At 42.4% G+C, this 21,876-nt stretch overlaps 1 protein-coding gene and 1 long non-coding RNA gene across 14 annotated transcripts in view; one reads left to right on the top strand and one right to left on the bottom strand.

The window, feature by feature from the left end:
* Positions 1–21,876, bottom strand: part of RBFOX2 (RNA binding fox-1 homolog 2) — a 174,393-nt gene that overhangs the window by 15,239 nt on the left and 137,278 nt on the right. For 6 of the 12 annotated variants that reach the window (XR_008576120.1, XM_054818483.1, XM_054818498.1 and 3 more), the window contains 6 exons: positions 13,124–13,216; positions 10,342–10,402; positions 7,909–7,962; positions 7,674–7,766; positions 6,421–6,553; positions 1,006–1,045 (listed from right to left, as the gene is read on the bottom strand). Coding sequence is in view for 8 of the 12 variants with exons in the window: in XM_054818483.1 (XP_054674458.1) it covers positions 1,006–1,045; positions 6,421–6,553; positions 7,674–7,766; positions 7,909–7,962; positions 10,342–10,402; positions 13,124–13,216 (474 nt within the window). In the remaining 4 variants the exon portion in view is untranslated. Of the gene's footprint in view, positions 1–1,005; positions 1,046–2,740; positions 2,799–6,420; positions 6,554–7,673; positions 7,767–7,908; positions 7,963–10,341; positions 10,403–13,123; positions 13,217–21,876 lie in introns of all 12 variants that reach the window. The other 6 variants (XM_054818553.1, XM_054818491.1, XM_054818504.1 and 3 more) reach the window with 3 other exon arrangements.
* LOC129203706 (uncharacterized) lies at positions 8,735–21,314 on the top strand. Of its 2 annotated transcripts, XR_008576124.1 has the most exons (4): positions 8,735–9,080; positions 15,571–15,645; positions 15,926–16,088; positions 21,185–21,314. It is a non-coding gene; the product is annotated as an uncharacterized LOC129203706 (long non-coding RNA). The 2 variants fall into 2 exon arrangements; XR_008576122.1 differs by having other exon boundaries at positions 15,571–16,088.

The raw sequence follows: 21,876 nt of genomic DNA, 5'->3' as shown, positions 1-21,876 counted from the left end.
TTACCTACAATACCACGAAAGGGAACTCTGTTAGAGGTAGGCAGGCCACAAGTTGCGATGGCAGTAGTGGACCTGAACATTTTGGCTTTGAAAGGCATTCCTACCATAGCTGCTCTGCAACAGCTCTCCATCAGAGAGGAAATTGCTTTTCTCACGGGCTGGTCAGAATCCCTCCATCCACCATCCACCTACATACACACAGATGTCCTGGAGATTTGCAATACAGACTGGCTGGGTAGGACAAAGACAATGACAGGACAAAGTCCCCCCTCTGATATCAGAGCTAATTCCCAGTCAGGAGGAGGCTGCTGACTCTTCTAACCGAAGATCTCCACATATTTGTACTTCACAATTCCCCAAAGAAGCAAGAGAATCTAGCCTATTTAGGTATCATTTCTACCAGCAAAATGAGATGTCAGTTTTCACTCTAGCATCTCGGTCTCCATTTTTAATCAGTCCCAGTGTCTTCCCCAAAGGGATAATCTCCACATCCCAGTGGCACATGAACATTTTTAAACATAGAGCTCGCTCAGTTTAGTGTGGGCTGCACAAATCAAACCTGAAAGGGCCCCAAGAGGGGAGAGAAAGGGGAGGGCGGAGGGGGAGAAGGAAAGGGAAGGTCTGAGGCTAAACCAGTCCTGTTATTTTTATATCCAAATTATGTAAACAAGAGAAGTGTTGAGAGAAATTTTAATTCGCTAATCATTTCTCAGGTTGATTAGTAGCAGTGTGCATGTGGGGGACAGGACACCCAGTAAACTGACCCTGGCAATGATCAGGAAACCCAAAGGCTTAGGTCTTGCACCCAGGGGCAAGCGCAGTGACAGAGAAGCATGCTTGCATTCCTAAATATATAAATATATATATCCACAAGGAAGAAGAAAATTAAAGTAAATGATATTTTAAAAAAAACAAACCAAACCAAACAAACAAACCAAAAGAAAAAAAAAAAAAGGCTGGCTTGTCAGGGGTTGGGGACGAGAAGGCTCCGGTGTGTGTACTTACATAGAGGTCAGCACCGTAAAATCCGTCCTGGTAAACCACACTGCAGAAAATCCACACAAAAACAAAAAAACAAAAAACAAAAAACAAAAGAACAGAAAACACATTCCGGTTATTGAGGACGGCAGCATGCACATGCGTTTTACACAGGCAGGTGATGTATGAATCCACAACCTGGGCTTTTGGCAGGAGCAAATCAGCGAGAGAATGTGTGTGCGCACGCACGCTAGACGGCTCCAAGTCATCTTCCATGGCATGCAAAGGGGGAAGGGGCGGGCAGAGGGGGAGACAGTATGCAAAGGAGAGAGGGAGGGGAACCACCATCTTGTACAATAAAGATAGACTCAAAAAGATCTGATGTCCTGAAGAAGAGAAACAAGGGTTTAGAAACCTCCACTCTGGTTATTCTCCTGGAATGATTTTAGTTACCCCCTAAACACATGGAAACATTGGCTTCATGAAGTGGGCTTGTGAAATCGAGGAGCCCCTCAGAAGGTATCCCACAGGGGCTGGAGTCACCTATGTCAGAAGCACGTTTCAGAGTTGTATATGATTACGTATTTCGAGCTTCACAGGGCTGCATGACTTTGTTTCTGACATCCATACATCACCTGCTTTTACCCTGCACATTAGACATGCGATAAGATTTGGCTGATCACACAAGCATGCAAAGTATTATTATTCAGCATCTTAAAGAACCAATGCAACACCTCAGGAAAACAAGTCAATCAATTCTGATCAAAGTAAACACAGAGAAATGTAATTAAAAAGAAAAAACCAAAAATACCCACAATGCATTGCTTTCACAAGCAGAGATAATGAGCTAAAAAGGTTAGGTGACTGGTCCAAGGTCCAAGAATTGAAAGGTGCGGTGGGAGTCCCTGGTAGTAACGACCTATTCCGTAGCAGAGAGGAGCAACTGGAAGGGTTTCCATGGGCTGGTGCTTTTGCTGCTTTAAGCCATAGTTTTCTTTCTCTCAGAACTTCAAGCAGGAAAACTGTTAAACCACAGCTGGGGTTCCCAAAGAGCCACTCTTACCAGAGCATTCGCTAGCGTAAGACTATGCAGCTCGCTTTGGGGACAGGGGTCGGGGAAGGATGAGGAAGGAAGAGAGGGGATGCCCCCCACCCGTTTGAGTTCAGTGTGTGCTTCATACTGAGGAATTTCCTCCTGCTTTGTCCTCTGAATAGCTCCGCACAAACTCGCTCAAGGCTTTAAAAAGCATTAGCCCCACCATCTGTGATGTTCATGGATCTGATGTGCATGACTTACCAGTAGCATTAAGGAAAAAGAAGGTATGGAATACTAGCTTTTCTTTCGATTATCATTTTTTACTCATCAGATGGAATGCAAAACGTTGCCAAGAGCCTGCCACCCTCAGACACCCACCTATTGTAAGGCACGCACACACAAAAAAAGCCCAGCAGATCTTGCCAAAATTCTGCATGCTATTACTAAAAAAATAAAATAAATAAAAAAAAAATCTGTTGCAGTGTTAGCTACTGCTTGAATAATTTAGTCTTGCTGTCTTCCCCAGGAAAAGTACACTCCATTCCCAATAGACAGAGTTACTATGGTCTCCAAGAGCTTTGGGAGCAGATATGAAGATAGAGACCCTTGTTAGAGGAAGAGGGGAGCCACTTCAGCAGGGAGAAGCAGGCCATAAGATCATGTTTGTCGAAGCTAAATTTTTACAATCACATAACAAAGAATTTGGCTCCTGGGGCAGTGACTTACATTGCTGGGTTCTCTATCTAGGACCAGGAGTGTTTTAGCAGTGATACTCCACCTGCTCCTGCAGGAAAGGCAAATGCACGACAGAGGAAGTGACTGTTGGTTTATGAACAGGTTAGCAGTTTTAACAGTTATTCCAAACACAATCAGTTGGATGAATATAAGCATTACCACATTGGATCAGGCCACTATTCCTGTACCTTAGAGTCCCGTCAGCAAGAGATGCTGGCATCAGCTCTCCAGAGAAAACTGCAAGGAACACTAGTAACAGGTAAGAGCAAGACTTCCTGAGTCCAAACAAGCAAGCACACGTGCATCCTCTGATCTCTTTCAGTTAAGACTTGACTGACATCAACTGCCAGGGCTGAAGTTTAGCAAGGTTTATTTGTATGCTAGAATATCCATATTTGTGATTCTTAATGCTTGCAAAAACTGAGAGGATTCCTTCATTTGAGAACCACAGGGACTATTCTGGTTATGTAGACTGACCAGAAGCATAAAGCAGTCGAGCAGCCCATCAAATCTCAGTGGCATTTACAAAAAGTCCACTACACCTGAGCTAAAACACATTCACGAGAAAAAGAAATATGCTGGTTTTGTAAAGCAGCCATCATATTTTTTAGATGTACCAACAGTTGACTTTGTTGTAAAAGGAACAAAAAAACCCCACTCCAAACCCCCAAAGCTCCCTACTGCCTCATGTCTAGTCTGATTTTTATCTACTTTTGGCTTCAAGTCAGTGAATCCTCTATATATTTACACTCCTAACTAAATTATTCTTTACTATGGCAAGCCTACTCTTCATATAGATACTACTTAATGACCATGAACAAATGAATGCCTAACCTACAGTTTGAGAAATAAAATTGATCAAGCTTATTTAGTTTTGAGAATTTTACAGTATGCAAGGTTTTTTCCAGACTTTGACTTAATTCTTAACAGCTTTTGGTCTGAAGTGTAATTTGTCAGCATTCTTGTTTAGAAAGCATAGCCGCTACAAATCAGGGCAATATTCTAGTACAGGTTTTACTCACGCTATGTATCAGAGGTTATAATGTCTCCTTATTTCTATTGAATGCCACCTCAGTGATAAATTGAAGGTTGCATTTGTATTCTGAGGTCAGGCACAGGTGACTATCTAACATGCTCTCCAATGGTCTGAGCAATTGCTTTCTAAGGTATCAGTAACCTTCCCTGGATAAACATCCATGTCTATATGTAAGTATGTGCATTCCATATATGCATTAGTAAATCTTAGCTTGAGTTCTTGAAATAAATGTTAAAACTATTAAGAACGGTAAGATTTCTTGCACCTTCCTCTGGAGTATCTAGCACTAGACACTGTCAAAAATTACTCTAACCTAAACGGCATTCAGGTCTGATCCAGTATGGCAATTCCAACAAGCTTTTATTAATCTACATTCTCTATTTTTTGAATTCTGCTAAGCTCTCAAATGCAGTGATACCATTAAGTTTTGTAACTTAAACATCCCTGAGGTTTGTGAAAACCAATTCCTCCTACCAGGTTTGAGTTAATCTGCATCTTTACTGTGTTCTTCCACATTACTCACTATGTCTTGATTACTCATGCGTTGCTGACTGATCTTACAGTGTCATCTTTCCACTGGCCAGGAAGAAAGCAACTGATGCAGGATTAGGTGTCAGGAGTGTGTGCCTGCCCCTGACTCCATGGAGGTCAACAGTGCCCACGTGGAGCGGTGGCTGTCCTACAGGTTACTGCAACATGGAACTGAACTGCACGTTTTGTATTATTCCATGAGGAATCAAATTCCCTCTACTGAATGTCTTGTAGAGATTCAGTCTATGACAACAGTAAACACCACAATTAGTTCATTATGTCCTCCCAGTGCTTGGGACTAGGGACAGTTCTGGGCCATTTGTGAACCTGCCTCATTTACTGCTGCCCTGCAGATGTTTGCTGGATAGTATGTTGCCCATGAAGACATAAAATCAGTCAGCAGGGTCAGACAAACCCAATGTAAGTAAACACAGTCATGAGACAGTATTTGGAAGGAATAATCATTGGAGCCCGGCCCATATTCCAAATGGAAATAAATCCTTTATATGGGACTCAGGCTGGATTTATATCAAAAACAAGCCTAGAGTCCCTCCCAGCGCACCACTCGTGACAGCCTCTTGCTAGGAATGCTCCAGCCGTTACTCCCAGGGATGAAGAGCACACCCCCCCTTCCCAGTGCAAGTATTTCATATTCTGCTAGACGGCAGCACTCAGCTCAGCTTTGCTTCTGTTTCACTGTGGAGCATTTCCTAATAAAACCAGACTGGGTCATTTTTAGAGCAACAGACAGACAAGTTGCAGGTCAGAGGCTATGGTTAGAGGATACAGAATATCAACTAGGAGCGATGGCAAAAAGAGGTGGATCTGAAAACCCAGAAGAAACACTCTGTTTGGAGGCCAACGTGTTCAGACAAGAGGTTTCATTTAAAGTCTTCCAGTGAATTAAATACAAACATTACGAGATTTGCCGGAGAGCAAAGCTAGACAGATACATGACTGCAGCTTGCTTCCTTGAGCTCCACTTTAAATATCAGACTGGACTCTAAAAAGAAAGGGCCACAGTAGCTCTCACCACTTAATCTGCTACAACAGGAGGTATTGCAAGCTTATTCAGCATCTATCAGGCCAGCTCCTTGCACTGATACATGTGGCTTCCACCTCCCTTTTTAATAAAAGATTTACAATTTATTTTCTTCTCTTTTGGGGCTAGTTTAAAGGAAAAAAGGGTCAGTCAACTTCTCTGTGTTGGAGGATTAATTCCTACTCCTATTCTTTCTGAGAACGTTGCCTGGAAAATATGGCAAGTAAAAATCCAGAGACAGGCAATATGAATAAAGCATCCTCAAAATCAGAAACAAAAAAAGACAGTTGGGAAGGGATTTGCTGAATTATCTGCCATTTCATCACACTTAAAACAAACGAAACTCACATACAAACCTAGTTCCCTGTACTTTTCAACAGCAGAATACTCTTTTGTAACAGCATCTATTCCACTGCATTACTAGTAAAAAGTCAGAGGGCAAAGAATGCTAAGGCCATGCATTCACCATTGCTTCATACAACAGTCAAAAGAATGCTGCACTTTCGTTCTCCCTATATCCCAAATGCTCCCAACTTTAAATTAATGGACTTGATTAATCTTTGTTTTAAACCTTTTTAAACCGTCTCCAACAAAGAAAGCAAATCCATTGTGGGTAACTGGCTCTTCTGTGTCCTACTGCCAGATGGTGAGGCATGAAGGTAATGGATAATACTCCTCATTCCGGGATACGAAAACACAAATGGAGTGCAAAGAGCAGAGTCTTTTCGGAAATTTTAGACCTTCTCTCTTTGCGTCCTTCTCAGCAGCGCTATAACATATCGGGTGAATGGATGACAAATACCACATAGACAAATTGAGAAATTATGAGAAGGAATCCATCAGCGCTTTAAGCTGCTGCAAGTACTGAAAATTGTTTCAGTCAAGAACTTAACGTGGAAAAATTTAGATTTGCCCCCACTGGATGCCATTGTGTGCAGAATGCTCTGGCACTAGCAGTATCCTGACTCTCACCATCCAGACAATTTTAGTTATTTTTTTGTTAACCAATCAGCTATTTGACACGTTTGTGCAGAGCACTCTGCTCTCGTGACCAGTGCTTACCCTGGGTAGGCAGGGATGGCTGTGGGAGGTACTGCCCGAACTGCCCCATACACTGTCCTTCCTCGGCCCCTCAGATGGGCTCCCCGAAATGCGGCGGCTGTGGTGGCTGCAGTTGGATAGGGGAAGCCTGGAACTGTAAAGACAGACAAGGTGGAGGGTGAAAAGGATCTGAGCTCCTGCCCAGAGAAAACCGCCTGCTTCAAACAAAGTGACACAAGAGCTCCACAGCGGTGGGACATTTTGCATCAATCCTGCAGAGGGGCATGCTTATAACCCAGCAAGCATCCGATACATACTTTCCTGCTACACCATGGCCTTTGGGGGAAGAGGGGTTGCAGAGAGGTTTGGCATGCAAGAGGTTAATGCTTTGGCATGCCTCACCCACCACAAACAGGGTACAAATCCCCCCGCCTTTTGACACCGCCATGCAGTCTGGTTAGAGTCCGAGAAGCGCAGAGAGTTACTATCAATATAGCAGGCGGCTCTTCCAAAACTGCAGAGGCTCTTTAAAATAATTTGTCAAGAGGCCCTTAAAGTCAACCAACTTACATCAGTCTCTTCCCTCCTTTCCCCTCCCACTCTTTGCCACCCAATCCTCTGTATGTTCATTTTAAAGCCTGAAAGACAAGATAGCCCATATAACAGCAGTAGAAATTTCCCATAAAGTGCCAGTTTACTGAGAGCCCACCTTCATTTAACAAGCATGACCAACAAATGGCTCCATGTATAGTGGGGCCTGCTTTATTATGCTTTACGCTGGAGTAAACTGGCTCGTGATGATATGATGTAAAACCTCAGAGGCATCTGCAAACACGTAATAAACAGATACCCAGAGGGAAGGAGTCCCAGGGCACAAATCCAACCCAACGTGCATCCAGGTGCATGCCACTAGGGGCTCTGCAGACTCGCGGTTTAGCAGCTTGTATAATATGTACTTTAGGGATTTGTCTGTTTGGTTTCTTTGATTTCAAAAGGGGGGGGGGGGGGGAAGGGAATGGTCTATTCCTCACATACACCCTCCCCTTGTTCCGCAGCCTCCTCATCGCTCAGAAAGACCCATTCACCAATACAGGAACACACTGCAGATGAACAAGTTACAGCCACTGCACAGTATACTTTGGCTCGAGGTAAACTCATTCCCAGCGAGACCCATCCTTTCAAGTATATATTATACAGACTGGAGAGAAGAAGGGTAACAGGTCATCATTAACTCAAGCATGGTAACAATATAGGGGCCAATGGGGGCTACTTACTGATTAAAGGAATGTAAGTGTTAATACCCCCCCTTCCTGACAGGGGCACTGCGGCGTCATTGCCCAGCGAGACATCTGCTTGAAAGCTGGACGCTAATTTAATTTTTAAAACAATAAAAAAAAAACAAAAAACAAAAAAAATGTAAAAAGGTTATAAAGAAACAGCAGATTGAGAACATAAACAAACACCACTGCAGTTAAATGGCAGAAGTGGAAGTGTCTACTTAAGCTCTACCTGCATATAACTCAGGGCCGTACACCGCTCCAACCACAGGACTCAACTTCCAACCTGAAACAACAAAGACTGCAGTGAATGCCAAAATCTACACCAAGAGAAGGAGCGGGCAGTGTGGGTAGGGGGAACGGCCTCTTGCGTGCACCCCAGCTTCACATGCACAGCTCTTTCCAATTTCTGCTTCGCCTCAACCCCCTTGGTGTAGATGGAGGCCAACTGCCTTTTTCTAATGTCAAGTTCTAGGTACAGGTGGCTGTATCAGAGGGAACAGCAAAACATCAGCTGATCCGCAGCACGGCAGAGGCACCGCTGAGGGAATGCCAACTACCTTATATGAGTATTTACCACGAGCACTGTGCGACCCTGCGTTCTCTGCATGAACCTTGCTGCCAGCTCCTCCCTGCTTTCACCAGGAACGCCACGGATCCAAAAGCTCTCTAAAGCCACTGGCCCAGACCGTCATCCCGGCCAAATTAATTTAGAGCCTTAAATTATCAAAACACCCTTCTGTCTTATTTGCTAGAGATCTGCTAAAACGCAACAGTGTCTGAATCTCCTCACTAACCGAATCACACAACTATGGCGCAGAAAAGCAATTCAGTCTATTCATCTCACATTTTCTCCTCTCTGTGTTATTTTAGTATTTCCTGTCGTCTTTATGCTGCTTTTCAGGATGAAAGCCTTCCCAGAGAATTTATTTTATTATCATCTGGATAATTAGCAAGAACTGCAAATCAACATAAAACCTACAAGAGAAGTGCTTCAAGAAGTCATCACTGGGTCAGATCTAGAAACATATCTGTCTTCCCACACACACACCCCCCCCTTCCTATCTGGGGAGAGAAACAAGGGGTGTAAAGCATCATGATCTGGGCTGGCTTCCACAAGGCATTCCTTTCAGGGAAAACGTCAGCTGTTCAGCTAGCAATCACACAGGTATTTTTATTTAAATAAATCCATACCCTTCCCCTCTCTTGGAGTCCTGACACACTTGCTGCGCATTAACACCTCTAACCAGCCCAGAAACCGTATGAACAACTTTGTGAACTGCAGCCCATCAACGCCAGATGAAGTCTGCTGACAGAGCATCAATGAGAGATGCACGGCACGCTCCCTCCGCAAGACTGGGCATGCTGCCCCTGTGCTGCCCACCTTGACAGCAAAATACTCAGGTGACTGGTGGCAATGAGGGGACTGGGATCTACCCTTAAATTTGAAAATGCTTGTACGACAACTTGTCGGTATGCCTTAAGCCTGGCCTAATACTGAATACCTTTGCATAGCTTTAAGACTAGCTTTAAATTGCCAGCTGCGAAAGTAAAATATTCCTGCCTGTTATCAGGGTTTCACAAGTCATAGCTATGTAAACCAAGTTTTGTTACGAAAGTCATACACATTTTCTGCTCTTGCTTTTAGGACAACATAACATGGCTGCGTTGCCTTTTACTGCAAAATTTCATGGTTCCTTTCAGACACTGAGACTTGGAATCCCAGCCTTTCTGCCTGCCCCCGTTTCCTCAGTTCTCTAACCAAAATAAGATATATATGCCAAGAGACATGCAGTAAGTCAGTAGCAGAGCCACAAAGAAAATTTGTATCTTCTGACTTCTAAGTCTTATGTTTTAATTAGAACAGATTCTCATACTAGCAACTACCTATATAGAGCTTGCTTGCTTGTTGAAGCTGTTCAGGAACATTTTCAGACCAAAAAGAATTTTTCTGCCTGTTTCAGGACAAAGACTCAGATTCAAAAATCTATCAAAGCAACATTCAGTTCTGTCAGGAGAAGAACGACTTTTTATGCTATATATGCCTATGCAATAAAATTACTGCACAGACAGAAGAACCAAGATATCCCGAAGAAACAGGATTCTTCATTACCCAAACAACTTGGTCTTTCTCTATTCAGGTTCACTGGAAAATGACTGAACACAGGCACAGTCTGTAACAAGAAGTGAGCAAACAAGCAGCGCAATGCCTCCCATTTTCCCGGCTGCTTGGGGACAGCTGTACTTTTACAGTTAGAACCTAAACTGAGATATATCCAATTATGTATCCTAAATTATGCTTCTGCATTCATATTTAGGTATCTACGTGATGGCAGTAAGGCTCAGGAGTACTGCATATCCCACTGTACAGCATCTGCTTGCAGTAGTGGCGGGCAACCCATCAGTCCTTGGTTTCTTTACCAGCTTGGCCACGTTGGGCATGTCACTACTCCTCTCTGTCCCCACTTCTCCATCTGTAAAATGGTATTCCTCCATAAACACTTGAGGGTTATACTGAAGAATAATGCTATAAATTAGGGTTTGTGGGGTTTTGTTGGTTTCTTTTGAGGTTTGGTGGGTTTTTTGGTCCTGAGGAGAGGTCATGACTTTTCCCTTTTGTCTTTCTTCAAATGTTTCAGCTCATCATTAGCACAGTCTCTCTTACCATTTGCGTAAGGTGTGACCATCTTCTTATTGGTCATCACTCGCGCAGTGGCGTTGTTAACCTAAAAGTAAGAAAGGGGAAGGGGAGGAGAGGGAAGGAAGCATAGGACATTAGGGAAAATGGTGGAAAACTCAGATACCACACACACATACACACACACTACTTCTCTGAGCAAAAAAAATTAAACAACTAATTTTACAAGAATGCAGTCTTTGAATTACTTTTAACAGTTGCCATTTAATTATAAAAGTTACAGCTAAACGTGGCACTTTAAAATTATGCATTAAACAAAAGGCCAACGAGAGTAAAGTGCAGATTCTCCGCCGCACTCCCACCCCTTGGCGTATGCTTATTTTCAGCTTGTTGATCGAAAGGGTTTCCCAGGTTCTGTTTGAGAGCTGTGATAATTTCTGCAGCACAGGCAGGGGAACTGAACCAGGTGATGCACAAGCTGACTTGTTTCTCAAGCTCACCGTTGGGATTGGGGCCCAGCAGGTTGCTGGCAGGCATACTTTTTAGATAGAAAAAGGTAGCTTGGAGTCCATCAGCTTTAGATTTGAACTCCCAAGGCTTGAGAAGATTTCTGGAACACCACCAAGCATTTGGACGGTCTATGCTCTCCAATTTCCTCCCCACCATTTTCAAATCTTTTTCCAGATTTTTTTTTTTCCCCCTTGTTGCAAATTGCAGGGAGCAAAAAGAAGAAATATATAGCAGTAGACCTGGGTCTTTTTTTGGTTTTATCGTGCCCTCCACCCTCTTTACAGAGCTCTGCATAGTTCCAAGCGGTTTGATTGCTCAAGCAAGTGGGGTGTTACCACAGAGATGGTGCTGATAAAGAAAAGATGGACCAGTTTGGAAGCCAAGTTACTGCAGCCCCGTGTCAGACAGCCTCAAAGTTCTTGCAAGGAGGGTGAAGTCTTTATACAACATCAGTAATTTATCAAAACCCATGCCAAATAGGAATTGAGGCCAGGGTGAAGAAGAAAAAAAAAACCAAAAAGGATATAAAAATAAAAGCTGCCTCGGGCCCTTGAGACTTATGGATGGTGAGCGTACGCAGGGTGGGGAGTCTGGAGCTACATTTACTCTCGTTTCAGCCCCAAAACAATAGAAACATTACACATTTAAAAAGAAAGAATGGGAAACAACAATGATGAGACTGAGAGCATGCAGTTAAACACACACAGATAAAAGAAAGAAAAAAAAAAAACACAATTGATTCAGAGGGTGGGGAGGGGAGGAGGGAGGAGATAGGGTCTCACAGACAATCATTAAGATGGAGCGAGTGCCTGAAATCAGCTGCTACAGCAAAGTGCAACACAAGCACTTAAAGGAAAAATTGCCAGAACCGATCAGAAACCACCAGTCAGCAAAGAGACCAACAGCTGCATTTAACAGAGTAAAGAAATAAACCAGGGAGGGGGGGAGAGAGAGAGAAAGAAAAAGAGAGAAAACAAACAGTAACAGCTACAAACAGGTCTCAGAAAGAGAGCAGCAGAAAGAAGGGGCAGGAGAGAGAGAGGAGGAAATGGGTGCATTAATAAAAACCAGCCAAACTGGAGTTCAGTAACTCTGAGTAAGATGTGCAAGGGGAAATCACCATGAAGTCAGTAATCAAACAGCTCAGACTGCTACAAAACGATATGTACATCCAAAGTCCAGGCGGCATTACTCAACAGCATTGAAAATAAAAGGGGGAGAAGGGGGAAGGAGGTGGGTGGGGACAACAAGTCAAATCACATTTTGTAGTGTTAATGTGAGATGGCAGATGGATTTTTTTCTTTCTTATTTAATTTTGGTTTTTTGTAATTTTAAGAAAAATTAAAAAAAAAAAAGCTTCTTCTCTAGCGCTTTTGTTTCACTTACCGCCAACTCGTACCATCGCCAGCATTGTGTATAGTTACCATGGAAAGAGTGAGTCAAGTGAAGGGCCCTAAACGCTAAACCATTGAAAAGGGAAATAAAAAAACAAAACAAAAAAAAAGCAAAATATGCAGACATCTTACTCAAAAACGGCGGCTTTTTTTTTAATATTTGTACTTTTTTTTTTTATTTTTTTTTTAAAGAAAGAGGGAGAGAGGGAAGACGCCAGTTAGCCTTCACCACAGTGGAACACCAAACTGGTCAACACCAGGCATGCCCAATATATGGCCATGTTGGCCAGCCAACATTAACTCTTCACTCCCCTGTGGTGAGAGCTATAAACTCTAAGGATTAGCTTTCACCAAGCCGACTCTTGACCGCGGGCAGGTCAAGAAACCAGCGGTGTGTATAAACACAGCCCACTCGGGGATTCTGCCCCGTGTCTCCCCTCCCCTCCCACCACGGGCATCATCTCACACTTGCGTGGAGGAGAACTGGCCTCGGAGGAAAGAGAGGATACGGGCTGGCCCCCTGCTTTCTTTTTTGGACACAGAGTTAGAAGTCGGACAGTACTCTTTCAGTTAGTTTTGTTCAGGCCTGGTAACAGGAAATCGGAGCCTCGCAAACTGAAGCAAAGGAAAAATCAAGACAGCAGAAGGGCAAAAATTTGGAGTGGGTGGGAAAAAAACTTAATAAAAGAAGAAAGAAAAGAAAAAAATACCCAAAACAATAAGAAAAATATTCCGTAAGGGGTGTAAACTTTTATACATTTCAGTGCAGGGAGGTGAAGGACACAGACACAAACACACACGCACACACGAGACTGGGATCCAAATGTGAAATAAGTGAGGCAAGACACAAAAAGAAATCAAAAGAATAAATATAAAGAAGAAATTGAATTACTGAAGACATGCACCTCGATTTTACGGCCCTCTACCACGGTGCCGTGTAATTTCTCCCTGGCCCTGTCTGCATCAGCACTATTCTCGAAAGTTACGAACCCGAATCCCTGCATGCAGCGGGAGAAGGGGGGAAAACATGCACATCGTTATATATTGAAATACTGATCTCTAGGTAAATAGAGAAAAAATATCACAGTATGAAATCGACATCAGCACAACTCAGCAATAACCTCCTAGAGTCACATTGTTGGTTCATGCATGTTTCATAAATGAAAGAAATTAAATTCGATAAAATAAAGGAACTGTAATCATAATAAGAATAAGAGTAATTTAAAAAAAAAAGAAAACATAAAAGCAATTGAGGCCAGACCAAAAAAGAAGTACAAAGTTACTCGAGACAATTTTGGTTCGTTTGTTTAAAAACACTAAACCCTGCTCTGACACAGGGAAGCTGGTCAAACCCAAGCGGGGCTTCTCTCCCCTCTGCTAATTAACACACATGCTTTGCAGGACCCCCCGCCCGCCCCAGACACAGTACAGGACATTGACACTGAGCAGCACTTCGTTCTCTTGAGAAACTGCTACAAGAGCGGGCAGCGATCTGAGTTCACGCCTGGCACCAGGAATTCTGTGAAGCTTTGGGCAAATCAAACACTGAACCTTGCTTTTCCCACCTGTAAAATGGAGACAATAATAATTACCTACCTTAGAAAACTGTTGAGAGGAAGGGCTGTTTGTAAAGCATCACTTGTAAGCTCTTCAGGGCACAGCTCATGTCTACTCCTATGCCTGTAACTTTCCTAATAATGCATGGGGCCCTGAAAGCAAGCAGGGCTTCTAGGTAGCACCATCAAATAAACATTACTTAACATGAAGATTTAGAGAATCACATATTCTAGTTTCAAAATTTTCCTATGAGTACTGTGTTGGACTTGAGTGCAAATCTAAACACCAAAATACCGATTCATCGGTAAAGGCAGGTTTTGCCTAACACTCCTGACCTACCGCTACCTCTCCCCCACCCTGCTACCCATCTTACTTGGCTTTGTTCTGAGATGGCAACCTCTGTGCCGTGGACAGTAACAAACCTCTGCCTAGTTAGACCATGAAGTTTGAGAAAAATTGATGTGCCCTGCTTGAGGCATCCACAAAGGCTTGAGGACTACTAAAATGTCCCTTTAGCGAGATGAATTTAGGTTTACCGCATCCACGAAGGCACATGCAACGCGCCTGTCCTACACGCCCATGCTGCTGCCACCAACTCATGCAGTCGCATAACGGGGCAGGGTAAGAGATCATGCTTCCTTCCACAGAGATGAGTACACCGACATTAAAACAGAGCCAACGTGACTAAGTTAATTAGAATTTTAACTAGTAACAAATGGGATCTTACTACAGACAACTGTGATGAGATATTCTTCGTGCCATTACAGAGAGCAGGGCCAAACAAAAAACTTTGTTGATTTCTGCTTTTAGGGTATCTTAAGAACAGGAGAAGAGTAACTGGCTCCTGTGGCTTGCTATAAAGCAAATACTGGTTTTTATGTACAGAGAGTAATCTTTACTGGCTCCAATACCCTCAGGAGCAGGAAGAGCAAAGCTTGCATTTGATGCAATGGAAACTCCTGATATTAACTGGAGAGCGAGGTGATGTCATGGATCTACAGGTATGCCTTGTCAGGGGAATGGCATGCATACCCCGTGCAGCTTGGGGACGATATGCATGGACAGGACCCCCCCCTCCAAAAAAACCAGCATCTTGATTTCTAAGCACTGTTAGCAACAAGACACAAGCAAGCCATCATTCTTCAAGTGCTTTTTAAAATACAATACTAATCTTAAAAAGCCCAAGCCGTTGGCACATGCTGGCCTGTATCATCCACAGCTAGGTTTCCAGCACAGAACCGTTACACATTTGTAAAATGCAGCTTTTTTTTTTTCTTTTTTTTCCCCTGAACAGTAATAACAAAAGAACTTATCCAAGTACTGCAGTGTTGAGATCAACAAGAGCGCTCCTTTGAGCTCAACCCAATAATCTAAAGCTTCAGATAATTTCATTTCTCCAGCTATAAATAAAAAGCTATATAAGTAACAAACATGCCTTTTTCAGAACAGCATAAAAGTTTTCTGTTTAAATGAATTAAAATTGGAGCTACAAGAGATCGGGGCTAATAAAACAGCCCAACCACATATAACTCTCAAATACGTTGCAGGGAACCAGGGGGGTTGCAGGGGGTGTAATAGCAAAGCTGATTACGAAGGGACAGGGTATCGTGTCTGCTTCAAAGAACCCCTACAGAGAAAGGCAAGACTGAGAAATAGATCAACACCTTTCCCTCTGGTTCTATATAATGGCAAAAAAGCATCTTTAAAAGGTTGTGGGAGGAGGGGAGGTAAAGACTGCAACAGGAATCTCTATTTCCCTCTTCTCTTTTTACATTAAAATTTCTGTTTGTTCTAGACAAGCCTGTGGAGACCGAATAAAATTTATGTCTTCGGTGATGATGTGAACTGAAAGCTGCAGAGCAGAGGGAAGGTAATTTTTTAGACATTAATCTATGCAGGCTAGAACCAAACTAAGACTATTTTAATTCACATTTGTTTGCAATTAGTAAAGTCTGTACGGGATTTTAAAAAACACATTATCATTAAATATCTTTAAACTGATTAGGAATTTGCAGTATTTTTAATAAGTTAAGGCAGAGTTCAATCCACATGCAGACTATATGAAAATAATTAACAATATGAATTAAAAGAGAATTAATCTGATTCTGAATGACATAACTAATTAACCACAACTTTTGTTTTATTGACAGATCAGTTCTTAGCTTGTGCAACTCTCTTTGTTGAGAGCCATTTAATGTCAATACTGAATTAACGCTTAACATAGTTGACTATGGCAGAGTCAGCATTTGTGCCCCCTTTGTTTGTTGTCTTAATGCATCTCTGAGACATTCAAGTTTTCATCAGGAAAAACAGGTGAGCCACACTTGACATTTTTGTTATTTCTAAGTTTTAAAACTAGCAATTATATATACATATTCTTGAAGTGGGAGAGAAAAAAGCACATACATATAATTTTAATTCCTTTTCACAGATGACCTGTAAAGAATAGGGATTAATTTGTACCTAAATATATATACACACACAACAAACAATTCTCAGTTTTCCCTCCCAAGGTTGTCTTGACCTTGAAAAAAAAAAAAGAAAAAGAAAAAGAAAAAAAAAAGAGGTGACAGATGTCCAATATTTACTAGCTTAGCTTTACAGAAGATACTAGTTTGCTCCATAGCAGTAGGTATGGAGCCAGAGGAAGGGAAGATACAATCCTAGGTAAAAAAAGACTTAAGGTTTCTAAAATTTAGATTATACAAATAGCTTGGGTTTAATAAGGCTGTTGTGATAACAAGGCTGAAATTTTCAACAATTCCTCTCCACCAGCAACTGCCAGGAACTTCTCCCAAGCAGAAAATAAGTTGAAGCCTCAGTGTACCCAGAGAACACTAAATAACCCCAGCAAAAATTTTTAGGACTGGTGAGTAATTTGCAGTGCCAGACTAACCCCTTTTTACCCAAAAGTTTATTCAAAGGGCCTGAAGAGACCGAGTAACTGCCACCCTTTTAGTCTGGCCTCAGACTCTGCAATAAATAACAAGCAACATGATGAGCAGTGAAAAAAAAATAATAAATGTATATATATAGTATTTGAACGTTTCCATCTCTGAAGAATGAGAAAGAAAATTTACCATGTAACCGTAAAGGGAGAAATCAAAAGCAGACGGTTCTCCTGGGTGTGGCCAGAACACAGAAATTAAACAAAAAACAACAACAAAAAAGTAAAATAAAAAAGAAAATAAAACCAAAGGAAACTAAACAGAGCCCCTTGAAATCCATGCATTGTTAACCCTTCGTTTGTCATGGAGTTTAGACCAGTCACCTCAGCAGCAGCGTCTTTGCCTTGTACCACTGGAGCATGCAGCCAGCAACCGGCCTTGCTGTCATCTGCTGCTCTGCTCATTTTTAACCAAGTTTTTTTCTTTTCTTCCCCCTCCCCCATTTCCAAAAAGAAACAAACTTTTAGAAGCCTGAAAAAATGGCCAAGGAGACAGGAGTTTAGGCTAACTGTTTCCAAGGCATTTGGAGAGAGTAGGAGGGTTTCAGCTGTAATCCACCTGAGATGAGCAGGACTGAATCCACTGACAGAAACACAGCATGAAATTCAGAAACACGTTGTTGAAGTTACACACGCAAACGCACACTTTAAATCAGTGTAAACCAAGCTGACACCATTTCAGCTGCTCTTCCAGCTCCTCCCTACCGCCGTGCTGCACTTTGAGTGCATTAAGGCACGTATGCATGAAGCACCTGTCCGTGTACCTGTGCAATCTGGTGAACCAGATGCAGGAATTAACCTGGCTAAAACCCCATGAATGTATCTTCAAAAAAACCCTGCGGGGTTATTTTTAAGCTGGATCATTTCCCCAGTCCAGCTTGTTGTGTTGCTCCACTGCCAATCCCTCCTGCAAAACCGAGGAGGGGGCAGAGGCCAGGAGAGAACAGTGGGAGCCTGGCCAGGGCTGCTGCGCAGCGAGAGCTGGGGGCTTCAGGCACCAGCCAACTCGGGTCAGGAGCTCCATGGCCTCGTGCTGTGTGCTCCTCCTCCTCCCCTCGATCGATCACGGATCTTACTGCATGGTCTGAGAGTTCAGCTAGCTAAACTGGAGGAAGACAAGCTCATTTCTCTCTCTCTCTCTCTCCATGGTGCATCAGTTTTTTGCTAATTTAGCACCCTGGATTCAACTCCCTACACAGCGAAAGGAGCACTACTGGGAAGGCGCTCCCACAGGAGCAGTAAATCAGCTTATACTATCAAGCCATCACCTTCAGCCTTAATTATTCAAGTTTAAATGTACCAGTTCAGTGTATGGACTAATTTAACTCATTAGTTTAGTATCGCAGAGTTGAAGGCATAAACCTGTACCTCACTGAACTAGGATAAAGGGATGCAGGTCACGTCTCCTTCATGCCATTGGCACTACGAAGGGACTTGGTGACCTGAGAAAGCGACGCTGGTCGCTGGTACTTAATTTGTTATTAAGCCTCTTTGCATTAATAACACTATTTGTATTTCTGGCTCAACTGATGACATCTGAGCAAGAATTATAAAAATAGAATATAAATGAAAACAAGACCTCTATTTTAGGTAACAAGGGGTTGTATCTATTTCACTGAGTGGAAACTAAGTCCAGAACCAGAGTGACTCACTCAAAGCACCTAAGCCATTCAAAGAAGAAATAAATGCACATGCAAACATACAGTCTTTTAGGTGCAGTTATCAAACCTAAATTCATATTTTTATCTTAACCTACAGTTAACTGTAGTTAACTGTAAAAAAAACCTCTAAGTGTTTCCACATAACTTTCTGCACAAGATTTAGTTAGCACAGGTTTACTTACGGAACTCAATTGCTTTGGGAAAACAAGATGTAAGCTACTATACAACCAATTTTTTAATTAAATATGAAGCACTTTTAGACACTCCCGTCGAACATAAGAACTTGGAGATTTGGGTCTCCCAAGTGGAGGGCAGTGAGGGACATAACCTTACACTATGCTGAAACCACAAGCTTGCAATCTGCACTAATATGAACTAATATGAACTCTTACCATTTAAAAATCTTAAAAAAACGTTCCCTCTTCAGCCAAGATTTTGCTGTGTGCTTACGCACTCTTGGTCTCTGAATGTCATTGAGGGCACATCTTGGAATGCCACATGGTATGCAGCTGATGAGCAAAGAGGTTGGATGCCCTTCCCCTGCAGCTTTACGAATGCCACAGGGTACTTGTTATGCAGGCAGACTGCATTAATTCTGCAAATATGTCCACTTGTTCGGTTCAGCACAATAGTGCCAAAATATGCATCGAGAGGATGCATCTCCACTAATAAAAGGAGCAGGAATCCTCTCTCTTGACTTCCTCTGGAGGTGTTTTATTCACGGTTCAGTGAAGTGCATGGTAAACTGCAACCATGAGCAGAATGCTATTTAAAGGCACTTATACAGGTCAGAACTAGAAATGTAATGGTAAACAGGATAAATGAAAGAGCTAGTTTCCTGGAAACAAGCAAAAAAACCCAAACACATCAAGGGAAGACTGATGTCATTCTATTAAACAAGAATAAAACAAAATGAAATTCAAGGGATGTATAAAGTTTGTATCTTGTTTCTCATATGTAGCAAAGCAATATCAGCGTCAAGTCTACCAGGGCCCATATAATCCTACTAAACAGATTGAATCTGGGCAGAAATTGAGTTAGGAAACAAGAATTCACATTGCTTTGTGAGGAGAATCAGCAAAGCTAATTATTAACTGCCTCCTACTCTGCTGTGATACAGAAAGTCAACAAATAACATTTCCTAAGCCAAATGCAAGAACCTGAGGTGTGAGGTGGCTGTGACGGACACACGCTGCTCTCCCTCTGGTCACCGAACTTACTAAATATGCAGAGATTCTGAAGATGCAGCCAATTTGATGTAGTTCTCCCAGGCTGTCGAAGAAAACTGCCTGGTCATCTCAGGTGGATTCAAAAGGAAGAATGCAACCCACACGCTTCCTCCAGTCCCTCCTACCGACCAGCACTGGAGCCATCTCAGCAGAGATCTCCTGCCACAGCTCAGCAGGGACAAAGCGCTGCTCAACCCCATCATACACTGGGTGGGGGCGAACCCAGGGCAGTTTGGGATTTACCACTGTACCTTTTAAATATTTACAAAACATATACATAAAAAACTCTACAACCCTTAGGAACCCAGGGAAGGGAAGGGAATATTGAGAACACAGCACAAGGCAGGCAGCAGGAGCATCTGCTTTCGGATTCCCAAGAGAGAGGAGGAGGAGGAGGAGAAGAGAGAGAGGTTTCATATCATTAGATTAGAATGGAAACCATAGGGCAGGAAAATGCATTCAGATTTTTTTTTTTCCCTAAGGTGGAGGAAGAACCCAAGAGTGAGTGAGTGGCCTCCAGAAAGATCCATTTCCTTTGCTTCACCATCAGATCACCAAACTGTTGTTTTTCCATTGTTATGTGAATACCAGGTGCTTCGTGCAGCTACACCCCACTCAAACACTGGGGCCTCCCATTTTCATGCTAAGCAGGAACAATCTTGCATTCATTTTAAACCAGGAATTATTTTGGGTAGAGAAGGATGCAAAGATAACATAAAATGACTCTTTGGGTGTTTTCTCATTCTGTTCAGATTCTGCCCCATCCCTCATACAGGTTATCAGTTTTGCAACTGCTTTTTGGCTGTAAGATGACAAAAAAGCAGTAGAAAACTTCATGGTCAAGGACTGGAAGAACATCTCTTTGGATCGCTTTCTTTTTTCATATATTTATTAAGGGTTCAGGATAAAATTAATCAAGGAACTCTTCAGCAATAATTTTTGTTTTAACTGAAAACCAGAAGCTTGGGCTTTGACAACTGCACAAGAAGGTACTTTTCACAGTCACAAATCAAGTCTTCGCAGAAAGCCTCCAATGTTAGCGTTGCCTACAAGGGAAAGGGCAGCCGTGGGCATTTAATACAGGGCTGTATGGATGGAGGAGAGAGAGTGAAGTTCATGTGTGGAGAGGAAAACACTGTTCTGGAAAGCACAGGCAGTGGGGGATGAAGGATAGAGCTCACCACTTTGCCAGACCAGTTATTTTTGTTCTTTCTTTTGCAATTACATCCAAACAAGTAGGGATTTGATAGAGGCCAGAGGCTATTCCCAAAGCCAAATAGAAAAGACTAAAATCAAGCCTAATTCACAGATAGCCGTGGCCTATAAATATCAGAAGAACAGCAGAGAGCAGAATAACTATTTACAAACTCAGCATAGCTGATTGTTTTGGTAAAGCGTATAGATTTCTATCCACAGAGAGAAGTAAAACTCTCTAAGCCATATAGAAATTTATTTGTTCAGACTGTCTTATTAAAAAAAAAACAAAAAACAAAACCCACCAAAAAGACCCTACAATATTAAGCACAAACAAAGGATGGGGAAAGGGCTAACATTCATTTCTTTTGTATACAGATCAACCACTTTCTGGTTTCCAGCTAATACACAGGCTGAAGAATTTCCGAATGCATCTTGGGCAACACGGGTGAAAATTTGCAGAGGGCTCTGAACATGAACATACCCCAGAATATATGTTGAAGCAAAGAGGCCACCTTAAGACTGTGAACCTCAAATCCAAGCGAAAGGCATAGACTCTAAACCACAACTGCTTAGCTGAATTGCAACTTCAAAATCTCTTGTGTGCATGCACACATGTGCACACACGTGTGTGTGGGGAGGAGGGAAATTTTGTTTTAATTGAAAATGGGAATCTTAGCATTGATTAAGTCAAGCAGAGTATAGACATGCACTGTGCAAGCTTCCCCCATAGAGCTTTGGCAATGCACCTCGCTCCTGACCTGCAAAACTCCCTGCTATTCCAGTGCTGAACCTCCTGGGCAGAGAGAGAATCACATCAATTTGTCATTGTGGTGATACTGGTTACGTGATGAGAACCAATTGCCAATTAGGACAAAGATCACTGAATCTCTCTGCAGCTGACCTGAGCAACATTTGAAATCTCATCTCCAGAGAAATAAATTACCATTAACCCTCAATAAAACCTCCCTCTTAATCTATCTGTAAGATGAAAATAGGTGTGTGAATGCAAATTCAGTGGGGAGAGGTCCACATGGGGCAGGGCAAGTGGAATGAGGATGCTTATATTA

Source organism: Grus americana, chromosome 1 (genome assembly GCF_028858705.1).
Source record: "Grus americana isolate bGruAme1 chromosome 1, bGruAme1.mat, whole genome shotgun sequence".
NCBI lineage: Eukaryota > Metazoa > Chordata > Aves > Gruiformes > Gruidae > Grus > Grus americana.
Note: the sequence above shows the minus strand (reverse complement) of the source record. Positions and strands in the feature narration are given on the sequence as shown.